The sequence below is a fragment of the Thunnus maccoyii genome, chromosome 13 (genome assembly GCF_910596095.1).
Source record: "Thunnus maccoyii chromosome 13, fThuMac1.1, whole genome shotgun sequence".
In the NCBI taxonomy this organism is placed as follows: domain Eukaryota; kingdom Metazoa; phylum Chordata; class Actinopteri; order Scombriformes; family Scombridae; genus Thunnus; species Thunnus maccoyii.
This window is the reverse complement of record NC_056545.1, coordinates 9719435-9731857: the sequence shown is the minus strand read 5'-3', so window position 1 is coordinate 9731857 and position 12423 is coordinate 9719435. Positions and strand designations below refer to the sequence as shown.

The 12423-nt window shown below is 37.4% G+C and overlaps 1 protein-coding gene across 2 annotated transcripts; it reads right to left on the bottom strand.

Annotated features, from left to right (window-relative positions):
* Nucleotides 1-657: 657 nt before the first annotated feature.
* ccdc15 (coiled-coil domain containing 15) lies at nucleotides 658-11003 on the bottom strand. Of its 2 annotated transcripts, XM_042432312.1 has the most exons (11): nucleotides 10516-11003; nucleotides 8811-8954; nucleotides 8192-8326; nucleotides 6590-6706; nucleotides 6355-6498; nucleotides 3775-3894; nucleotides 3575-3678; nucleotides 2993-3187; nucleotides 1866-2014; nucleotides 1678-1752; nucleotides 658-1576 (listed from the first exon to the last, which is right to left on the bottom strand). In XM_042432312.1, exons 1-10 carry the CDS (start codon nucleotides 10684-10686, stop codon nucleotides 1706-1708), a joined length of 1326 nt encoding a protein of 441 aa, XP_042288246.1. In that variant the 5' UTR covers nucleotides 10687-11003; the 3' UTR covers nucleotides 658-1576; nucleotides 1678-1705. The 2 variants fall into 2 exon arrangements, with proteins under 2 accessions (XP_042288246.1, XP_042288245.1); XM_042432311.1 differs by having other exon boundaries at nucleotides 658-1752; nucleotides 10516-10998.
* Between the last annotated feature and the right edge of the window lie 1420 nt (nucleotides 11004-12423).

Sequence of the window (12423 nt, the reverse complement as noted above, 5' to 3'; positions counted from 1 at the left end):
GATTATGGAAAAGTGGTAAATGTAAACAACCTTCTTGTGGCTTTTTCAAAGATTGACAGGTAATTATGGATGCTTAGAGCTGTGACTTGCATGTAACGGTAAACATGAGATGCCCAAACTGGGGCTGTAGGTTCATGCCATGTTCACATCATATGGGATAGAAGAGTATATCATCAGTTAAGTTTTAAATACATTAGTGTATGGCAATGTAGTATTCAATTACATTACCACAAAACAGTAAATTACATAATAGGTGACCTATCTCACTAAAAGGAGAGATGAGTGATTTTTATACCAGTGTAATGAACAGAGGAAACTTAACCCATAACTTTAAAAATCAGGTTTCAAATTTCAAATGAGCAAATGTTTCACACATTAAAACATTAAAATATGTAAATTTTGCTACAATGTAATCATTATGTAGTGTATGGCACCAGAGAAGGAATTAAAATTAATACAAATGGACTATAACCATTTAGAAAACAAATTTAGGTATCTCAACAGAGATTATTCACTTTGAAAAATAAACATGTTTTATGCATGAAGATACTATGACAGATTACACAGTAATTTAGAAATTAAAATACAATGTAACATGTAACACTTTTGGATAACACCAGTGGGTGTGTATAGGATGATATATTTAATTAACCTGTCAGAGATCAGTCTTTTTTATTATTATTTTTTTCAAATACAGCCCTGAAGAAAATTGACATGACCAGATCAGATCTTTACAACACAGTGAGCGATTACACAACAAACAGGTTCTCAAAAGCACATGTACACATGTATTGACTTCCCTGATGCTTTATTAATCATGTAAAATCACTTCACTAATTACATATAGAGAGAAATCCATTAATTATACTTAAATAATGCCGGTAATAATAATAATAATGATATAACAGGTAAAGTACAGTGTGGTTTTATAAAATAGTCAAAATGTCAAATAGCATATAAAGGCTCAGTTTTCACAAAGAGAACACAACAAAGAGTCTGCAGCTACACTGTGAGCCCTGTTAGGCTGTACTTAGGCACAGTGGTGCTTTGAGCTAAATGCTAATGCCAACATGTTGATGTTTAGTAGGTGTAACATTTACTGCGTTCACCATCTTTGCTTAGCATGTTAGTATGCTAACATTCGCTAATTAGTGCTGATGGTAATCTCATTAGTCGTGCAGGAATTTGATCATAAACCAAAGTATTGGACAAAGTGAAATTTTGACCTGATGATGTAGTGATCCTACAATACCAGAAAAGTCATTACAATTCATCCTGAAAGGAACATGAATGTCTGTACCAAATTTCATGGCAATCCAACAACATTTTAACAGATGTTTCACTCTTAACCACAAATGCAAAGGTTTTTGCAGATTCATCGTAGATGTTGAAATTCATCACTGGAGTGAAAACCTACTGACTTGATGACGGTGGTAGATGAAAAGTCAGCTATCACCAGAGTCATTTGGATTCATCCTGAGGGGAACATGAATGTCTGTACAACATTTCACAGCAATCCATCCAGTAGTTGTTGAAATATTTTAGTCTGGAGGCTAAACATTTCCTGGACTGATCTCTGTAGAGGACAGACAGGGATACAACTTACTCTGTATTTCAAAAAATGTTGGATTGTTCCTTCAAAAACAGTGAGCAATGAGCCTGTTTCTACTGGACAACCTCCACTGCAGCTCATCATCTTCCTTTGTTAACAATCCAAACTCAGCATTGCTGAATGTAATGCCTGGGCATATGCTGTGGAAGAGACAAATATTTCTATTAACAGTGTTTATTAATGATCTCATTTATAGTTCAACTGAAGCTCAGTGGGAGTGTGTGTGGAGAGTGAGGCAGATGGCAGTAAGTACCTTTGGGATTGTTGTGGAAGACACAGTTGTTAGCACAGGTGTCGGGGTGGGAATCCCAGAAAGAGGATGCACAGCAGCAGAGAGGAGGGAGCTCTAGCTTCTCCTGAGACAGTCGCTCCTTCATCTGAGCTCTCAGAGCCTCAATGAACCTGCAGAGAGTTGAGTTGTTTATCAGTTTGTTTTATCAGGGCGGCTTCAGCTTCACTAAGTCACTTTTTTAGAGTGCACATGCAGTTTGGTTTGTTTGGTCCAGACCAAGGAAATAAATGATAAAGACTGAGCTATAAACTTTAAGTCATATGGACTGACTGGTAACTCATTGATTGGTCAGTTTTGGTGATGTCATCCTGCATCAGCAGCGCTACATGGATCCAGAAAAGGAAATAATATTCTGAACCTGACATATTTATTTATCTTATCTGATGTTCATAAAGACCTCCTAAAGAAATAATCGATTATGAGGATTGTTAGTTGAGACTTTAACTTTCATATTGTACATAAACAATGACAAATGCATAGAAACGGAACAAGAAAGACACATTTTGTACCTTAATATTATGGGTGTAGTTACTGTATGGTCGCCATATTTCACTCTTTTCCACCACCGAATGATTTATAATGACAGTTTTTTTTAAACAATTCCAGGAATTTTTGGACCTCTTCTCACATATAGTATGTTTACCAAATGGTCTTGTGCTAACAGCTCATTATCCGCAGATGATTTAATAGTAGTTCAGCTTTTGAATTCATGCTACTCTCACAGTCTTGTGGTCTGTTTTGACTTCATGCCACAAACAAACTGCACCACTTGGTTCTGGAAAGAGACCCTTCTTTTCAGGTACCAGCCTGACTGTTTAGTCTGCGCCTGAGTTCGATTGACAGCTTTCACACCAGCCCAAAACAACCGAACCAAACGGACAAACACAACAGAGTCTGATTAAACCGAACCAAACAGGTTTGATGTCAAAGCACCCTTGAAGTGCATCTTTCAAAGAGATGTTACAAACAAAATGTATTTTTCTCCTTTGTGTTAAACCTGTATTACCTCCTGTCTGATCATATTTTGCATCTACGCGATGGCAGTAACTACACCGCTACATTTTGGTGAATGAATCTCTGTGAATTACCTTGCAGCTACTTTCCCTTTCTCCTCTCTTTTTCTCCTCTCCAGTTCCACCACTCTCTCCTCCTCCTCAAGTTTCAGTCGCTCCAGAATCAGCAGCTCTCTCTCCTCCAGCTTCTGTTGGGCCTCGGCGAGCTGCCGCGCTCTCTCCAACTTTCTTTCTTCCTCCAGACGTATCTGTTCTTTCTCTGCTTTGATCCTTTGATGAAGACGGTGAAATTACAGGGGAGATTGTCATTTAGACCGAGGCTAAACAATCTGTAAGTATAATATGTTCAAAAACACAGATTGATTGCTTATCTAAAATATGGTTTAATTCATTATATATGCATCATTACTGTTTTACTTTTATTAATTTATAATGACTTCCTCTTTTTAAATGCATTTAAAATGGTTTAAATTGCATGCAAAATAATGAAATCTATTGGCGTTTCAATATTTTTTTCTACAGTGAATACTTCTTCTTCTACTTCTACTACTGCTTCTTTTACACATTTCAAAATAATCTCTCAAAGCCATGACTTTGATAAAACATTCAAAGCAATAAGAGGAAGTGATGCATGAGAAAATTCTGTGGTTGCGCCACCTTGCCGTCCTCTTCAGGTGTTTCCTGTGCTGTTTGTTCTCCTTCACTTGCTCTCTCTCAATGTTCATGAACAGCCGGCGGTGCATCAGGAACTGAGACTGACGCTGCAGAGAGAGACATGTAGTTTTTAACATGTAGTAAGACAGGGTTCAAACTGCTTACGGTCACTTCAAAGGTTCACACTCATGTGTGATGTCTACCTGTCTTTTCAGTTCCTCTTGGTCAGCCAGAGGCCACAGGACCTGTGGTTCTCTGAGGTTGGACTTGGAACCAGGATCAGGTTGTGATCGGTGCGTATCCCACAAGTCACGCCCACTCACCTGAAATATATAGAACAGAGTCAGTAGAGTTTGACGGATGACTAACCCCCTCAACTATATACTGTAGATACTAAGCTGCCAGCAACATAATTAATCAACAACTACAGCGAAGACATGAAGTTTTAAATTCTAACATTTAGACACCACAAAATTACGTGCTGTGAACACATCAAATCCCAGTACATCTCCAATATATCATGAGTAGATTTGCTTTAATAAAGTACTACTAGTAAAGTAGTATAAGGGATAATGTATACAAGTCTGTAAAATGTGTCCTTTTTAAGATATTTTTTGTGTGCAAAGTACCAATTACTTTATTTGTTATCCCTTTTTTAAAAATATTTTGTCACTCTCATTAACAGCACAGGCCTGTGACTGATGATATTGTTGTATGATGCAATAAAAATAAGATAATCTAAAAACAAAACAAAACAGTGAAATGTGTTTATTTGTAAACACATAATAGTAATGCAATAACCATACTAATAATTCAAATGAGATGTTATATTTGCCACATTTATTATAATCCATGACCTTGAAATATATGTTTTGAGGGATTTTTTGTCTGTGGGGCTTGGAACTGTCAGTCCTTGTAAAGAAGTAATAATTTATGTCAGGTGGAGCAGCAAAAATATTATTAATCTGACTTAAGTAAAAATGTAAAACACAAAACAGCTGATTGTTTCCTTTACTGGCACATCTAAATCATCACTGGTGCAACCAACTGATTCTAGAAGTTGCACAATAAATCATTATGACTGGAGATCACATTTAGGTTAAATACAATTACATCTGGAAGGCCTAAAATCCTGTTTCCATTTCCTGGCTAAAACGACACGGGATGAAAAAATCTGCATAAAGGTTATAGTGTAGATAGAAGAAGCCAGCCATAAACTGGACATGTTCTGAATCACAATGCCTAAGAGGGAAATGGAAGTTGCACAGATATATTTATCATTAACCGTGTACACTTCATACATGTCATCAGTCATAAGGGGAAGTGTAACAACACAATATACACTCTGGAATAATGGAACTTCCCCAGTTTCCCACCAGTATTTACACTGCCAGCTGCTTTATAGCGCAGTGATGAGGTTTTAAATGTTTGGGTTTATAAATTGATGAGGGCCACTGTTAGACACTGTAGTTTAGGTTTTGTGATGGTTGTAACTACACATGTTAGCTAGGTATGTCATAAATATAAATGTCATGAGAATAGGTTGGACTACTCAGAAATGCCCTCATTTGGCCTTAAGTGGTACTACACAATTATTATTTTTTTAAGCATAATCTGTACAGACAGCTGTTTAAATCACACAAATATCCTGCTGTATATGTGTTTTGAACTTAGTAACGGTGTCTACGTTGATTGATCAAGGCTCCCAGTCTGTCTGTGAGCTGCCTGTTTCATTACAGGCAGATTCCCCTCGCTTGCTACGGTGGGCGAGGAAATAAAATCAATGAATCAATAAATACAAACAGTGTTGATTTCTTCCCGTGGAGCCGACATGAAAACTGTTATGGTTGAGTAAATTTCTGCTGTCAGTCAGCCTGGTGAAGGCAGTTTGTCCGTTCGCAGTCCTCTCAACTGCAACTGACTGACGGCTGCTTCTGTGAACAGAGACGCTGAACACAGGTCAGAGTTGGTGTGGATTAAAGGGATTGAACGCGTTGTTCACGTCTCGCTTACTATGTGGATTCTCAATGAGTGAGTTTGGGCTTTTAGGGAGGGGTGAGAGCGCACCACTGTAAAGGAAAGGGGTGCACTGGATTTATAACACAAGACAAAATGAGACCATCATTGTGAAACAGAGTGATCGTTTTATCTCGATTATCTTGTTTTCATAATCGTTGGAAGCCAAAATCGTAAGTGAAAATAAAATTTGATTAATTGCTCAGCCCTAATGTGTCACCAGAGTCCCATAATGCTTTGGGTGATGTAAACAGGAAGTATAATGTGCCATAGAACCCACCTACACCTGAGCCCTGTTTTTTCACCTATTGTTTGAGGATTACGAGGAAAGATCTGAAGTTACAGAGTACCTATTTTTATATGATGTCAAAGCTAATTTTCTGGACATCTCAGAAAAATGTTTCTGTGTGTTCCCATTTGACTGAAATATGATTCTGAAGAGAAGGTGTGAAAGTTTGAGGCAAATTGTGTAAATCAGGTGGGGGGAAAAAACAAGAAAACTCCTTTTACTGCAAAAATTTAGACGCCTTTCACATCTGTTTAAACCGCTATATGGATACATAGAATATGAATAAATAATAATGTATTCGTATTTGTGAAATCCACATCTGACACACAATGCAATTGCAGTGAAATTAATCTATTGGCTGAGATGGTCCCTGAAATGATGAGTAAATATGTTCCTAACTAGATATCATGCATCCTAAATGATTATGAGATCAAAAAGAAAACTTGAATGCAGAAAGCCATTAAAATGGCACACAGACCAAACCGTGATGAAAGGTGCTACTGCTGATGTTCTGCTGAACGAGGGGACATTCATGTTGACTGGTGAAGAGCAGATCTTCTCCCTCTTCCTCCTCCTCCTCTTCCACTTCTTGCTCTGCTCTTGGCACATGAGATTCAGCTTTCTGTTTGGTGCAGAGGAAAATTATTTTATCAAAATTCTCAACGATTATAGGAACTAAAAAAGAGGAACAAGTGTGAGACACAGACACTCACATGTTTGCTTGGAGAGATGTTCCATTCGCCACCAGGAAGGTCTGACGTCATTTCCCCATGTGGGATCATCCGGCAGGCAGCCAGTCTGAGTCTGACCTGCCTCATACCTTCACTGGACTGGAAAATCATGTAAATAAATGTATCATTGTCACATTATTTTATCAGTCACACAAGGAAACAATGCAATCATACTGACAGCCAGGAGCAACACACTGTTTCCACACAACAAACTAATGAAGACAAGATGACCCAAATGGCCTTCTTCACATTACGAAGAGACAACAGAGGACATGTTTGAGACAGCAGTACAGACCTCTGAGGTCTCTCTGGATCCCAGATCGGTTCACAAATTTTCAAGTGAACACTGAAACTGGGTTTTGTTGCTGTGGATATCTGCCACATTTAGTCTTTTTAGCATCAAATTCCCTCTTTGTGTTTCCCTGTTGAGCTGTGGTGGAAGTATAGTAACAAAAAGAGGGACTTTGGCACTAAAAAGACTGTAACGTTGAAAGATATCAACTTGATTTGACTCATTTGGATGGCTGACACTTCATATTAGCTTCAGATAAACTTTTAAAAACGTTTTTGCATGGAAGGAGGCTGGTAGACACACTATGTAATGGAGATACTGTTTCTACATTAACTTTAAACTTTGACATTTCTGAGGCAAATTTGACAAGCATACATGATTGATGTACATGTCATCCCAAAACCGATGGCATTAATCTTTTCTCCCGTTCTGCCACAAGAGCATTAGTGAGGTCGGCCACTGATGTTGGATGATAAGGCCTGGCTCGCAGTCGGTTGAGGTTGAGTTCTTCCATACCAAACTGGGGAAAACATTTCTTTATGGACCTCACTTTGTGTAAGTGGGCATTATCATATTGAAACAGGAAAGAGCATTCCCAAAACTGTTGCCACAAAGTTGGAAGCTCATTATTGTCAGAATATCACTGTGTGCTGTAACACTAAGGCGACATTGGACACCTTTCCAACATTTGATTGTGTATCGCCATTTTTCAATCTTGACTCGACTATCTGTTACTTTTCATATGAACAACTGATTGAAACACTATGAATGACTTCCAGGAGAGACAGTCTAAAATTATGCTTCATTATCCCCATATTTTAACTATATTGTATCTTCCTCTTCTCTATGACAGCCGACTTTTCGCTTTGCCTTTGAATGTGCAGCCATTCGGAGCAGCTGGAGCAGCAACACTTTTGATTTCCGATGTGGTCAGACATCACATTGTATGAGCTACTGTGGGTCTGATCGAGCAAAAACTGACTCTTGCTCCACTCCCACCAATGAAACTCTCAGCTCCTACAAGATTTCCCTTCATTGGAACTAACAGGTTTATCCCAAACCATAAAAACAACACTAGACAAAAAGTACACAGTAGAATGTGTCCACATACTTTTGATCATTTAGTGTATATTGCGATATTGATTTCAGTCACATTGTTCCATTGTTGATCCTATTTTAAATCAATTTTCTAATTTAAATATGTGGGGCACCAACAAACAAAACATGATATGAATTGGCTAAAATGAATAATTTATTATTCACTTATGTTGTGTAATCATAACAAATCTCACCTCCTGGGGGCTCCTCTCCATCACTCTGGAAATGCGTTTTTCCTTCTGAGGAGAGGCAAACGTCAGCTTCTTGCCAGCAGAAACATGCTGGGTCCAGACATGATGCTGCTGCGGGATTCTCCGGTCAGGTTTCACCTGGACACACACAGTTTTACAATGAGTGTGTCAGTCATCAGGAGCAACAGCGGCAGCAGGCAACGAGAGGGCCCAGCAACCCTTTACTATCACCTTGATGAACATGATCGTGAGATATGTACCTTTGCAGCAGCGGCTTCATGTAGAGCCAAAACAAGTAGCCAATTAATCGATTAACACTATTTGGTAAGATTTTCTTAATTGTGAAGATTTGTTGCTATTCTCTGTAAATTGAATAACTCACAGTTTTAGTTTTACAGTTTTAAAGAAATAGAGAATTGTGATATCTTTTTTCACATATGTATGAAACTTTAAATAATTAATCACAGGAAATTGCTGATAAGGAAAATACTTGTTAGTTGCAGCCCTAGTTTCATGCAATACAATTATTATATTCAAATCATCCCTCTCCTTTGATCAGTTTCTTGTGCTTAACATAATCTCATTCATACTTCACTGTCAGTCAAAATAACGTTATTTTTACCACTGAGTCTGTTTTTTGAAGCTGCTGTCGCTTCTTGCTGACTTGTGCCACACGGTGGCGCACTTCATCTTGAAATCTTCGTAGGCTCTCTTCGTTCTCCCTCCTCTTCTCTGTCTGGATCTCATCAGTTAGCAAAGCCAGCTCCTGAGCAAAGACATGAGAAGACTGTTTGAACCACTTTAGATAAAGAGAGACCAACACTGCAACACATTTCAGCTCCCTGTGCAGATTGAGCAGCTTGTTTGCAGTTTTCCCCATTTTCCCTCAAGCCACTTTAAGGTTGTTAAAATCATCTTATGTCATACTATATATGACAGTATTTGTGTATCACTTTGTTCCAAACCATCATCTGAGATGTAAGATGTTTACAATGAGTGAAATATTCAAACTAAGGACTCTGTTTTTATGGCTGCATCATTCCACCAAGAGGAAAAATCCAAGAAGTCTGCACCTCATTTCATACACATGTTTAATATGTTTATATGTTTGGAAACTTTGGGATCTCAACTAAAATTAATTTATTTACATAGCGATCTGTAGTTTGAACATTAAGTCTGTACTGACTGCACCATCAGCAGATCACTGAGGTTTAATTAACCAGATATGACAGTCAAAGACCTGGAGTCAGTTCTTCAGAAAAAAAAGTCCAAATTATTGAATTCCAGCTCCTCAGATGTGAATATTTTCTGTTTTTTTTTAGACTGCTGTGACAGTAAACTGAACATCTTTGTGTTGTGGATTGTTGGGCGGGATAAAACAAGAAATTTGTCAAAGTCATCTTGGGTTTTGGGAAACATGTTTCACCAATTTTCTCACGTTATGGACCAAACCAGGGCTTTCCACAAGGATATGGAGTAACCAGCCAGTGGGAAAAAGTATCCAACTAGGGGGGGTCCGGGGTCATGCACCCCTGGAAAATTTTTTTGTCTGTAACAGCCCAAATTTGACATTATAATGCACTGATCTTAGTTAATGCATATTTTAATGAGTTTGCCTACCTGATTGTAAACATGTAGTGAATTATTGTAAAGGAGAATTAGGCTTCTTATGTGTTTTATCCCACACAGTGTGTAAATAGCGATTAATATTTAAAACCACACCTATTCCTGACTGATCAGAACTTTTGTAATTAAGAATCTTTAATGACCTTATTTCTTATTTATTTATTAACATCTTCACTGTTAGATTTATCAAGACATGCCACAATAATGGTTAATATACTGTTTTACTAGAAACATAAATAACGAACAAAATTAAACAAGGTTATTTTAAGGGAGGACATGTTTTAATCCCATGTCTTATCTAGTTTTTGTGTCGGCTTTAAATTATTTCTAAAAAAAAAAACCTATGCCAAAAATAACTCTAAAATAACAAAACATGTGAATCTACTCAATCAACTGAACTTTTAATCATCATCATCATCTTCATCGATGGCGCCTTAATGCACGCGCTTACCGGGGATCAAGCCCTGATGATGTCATATATAATAACATATCAGTCAGAGGGACCAAACCACTACTTTAATACTTTAACTACATGAAGCTGAATAGTACTTATGTAGGTTACTTTTACTGTAGTAGTGTTAGTTACTTTTTACTTGTAATGGAGTATTTTTACATTGTTGTATTAGTACTTTTACTTCAGTAACTGATCTGAGTACTTCTTCCAACGGTCGACAGGTTGATGTTGCTGCTCAGTCACTCACAGACGGATCCTCGAAGTCTTGTCCGCCCTCCACCCAGGCTCCCACCGCCACCACCGCCTGGTTCCTCTCGGCCAGCACCTTGTTGGATCCGGAGGGTCGGTGCTCCTTGGTCCGGGTGAGAGCAGCTTTCCTCCTGCCCTTCGTGGACGCTATAACCCGGCTAGCACTCATCGGTAGCGTCGTTAAACGGCTCGTTACAGTGTTGCTAATTCACTGCTAAATATATCGTCTCGCTTCCAGTTAGGAGTGATAATAAATTCACGACAGCATTATTAACGACTGTATCAGCTCGATATGTTGCTTCGCTGCCTATATGGATGATAAGAAATGGAAAAACAGGAGAAAAATCCCTATTTATTTGTTGTGGACAGTTACACCAACAGGTTTGTTTGAGTTTCGCCGACTTATCTTCTTTTTGTTTCTGGAGTTTGCCAAACGGCTCACTGTCGCATTACTGCCCCCTACTGGACAGGAGGAGACACTGCGAATAACCATTAAAGCCTATAAATATATATTTTTATTTCTTTCTGAAATGTATTGTTAATTAATGACAGCATTCAGAAAGTGCTGTGCTTTGGCAATACTGTTTCTGGTTATGTTCATGCCAAAAAATCCCTTTAAATTTCTATTTGACAGTGCAATTTGGTTCTTATTTTGTGTATTATGACAAAAAAGTGATAATAAGCAAGTAAAGTTTATTTAGGATAGCACCTTTTACAGAGCAAGGTCACAAAGAGTAAAATATTTAAAAATAAGACCATAAAACAGCACAAAACAAACAAATAATAAGCAACAAAAGACTGCCATACTCAATACTCAAAAAACAGGTTGAAAGTAGTTTGCCATCCCTTCAGGGGGGTTAATGAGGCTATAAAGCAAATTAAGATGGAAAAAATGGCACATAACTCAGACAACAGGTTGGGTGAATACTAGAGGATGTTTTTGCCCACTTGAGGAGTATTTATATTTAATATAGGTAGAAACATTTAATGAATTCCTTTGTTTCGTCTTAATGTTGAATGTACAACCATTATTTTTTTATTCGCACCTTAGACTTTCCTCTTTTTTTGTTTTATATCTGTTTATTTCTGTAATGTTGATCTTGATGTGTAGGTCTTGAATATAAAATTGTGATAAATTTGTGATTGTAATTGAGAGTATATGGGAGAAGCTGGGAGACAAATGTAATGTCCTGTGATGTTTTTGTAAAAAAGTAAAACAAACAAACAAAAAAAAGATTAGAAAAATTATGTCCCCCAGTGTGGTGGTGGGTTAATAAAAATATTTTTTTTAAAAATTAAAAATAAAATAAAACTTGACAATGCGAAAATGCATCGTGCCAAACGTGAAGGAAGGAATATAAATCATTTAATCCATCCATCCATAATTTTTAAAATAATTCTTTGTTTTAGCTTTTACTTTCTTTTTCTGGATTCATTGTTTCCACAATATCATCATCAGCTGACTGGAGATCAGTGGGAGCATGAACATAAACACAACTAAAATATACAGTATTTACGCTGATAAAATCATCATTTATATGCTGAATTTATCCTTGAATATCACTAACAGGCAACACATTTTCACTTGCAAGTGAAAAGGTGATTTCCTAAAACAGCAGGACACTGTAGTTTTTAACAAATACTAATTAAACAAGAATAAATATACTTGTTCTGGACTATTTTCAGGTGCGGATGAAAACACATTTGTTGCTCTATGGAGTGTTTATAATAGCAGGAAAGTGTAAATGGGATTTACTCAAAATTAACTACAGTTCATGGTAATAAACGAACATGTCTGGATGTTTGAATACACCAGTGTGACTCATTTAAGTGTTTTTAATAGTCTTTGGGCAATAATTCAGCTCAAGCTGGCACAAAGGAATAAACTATATTAGGCTTTGGCAAT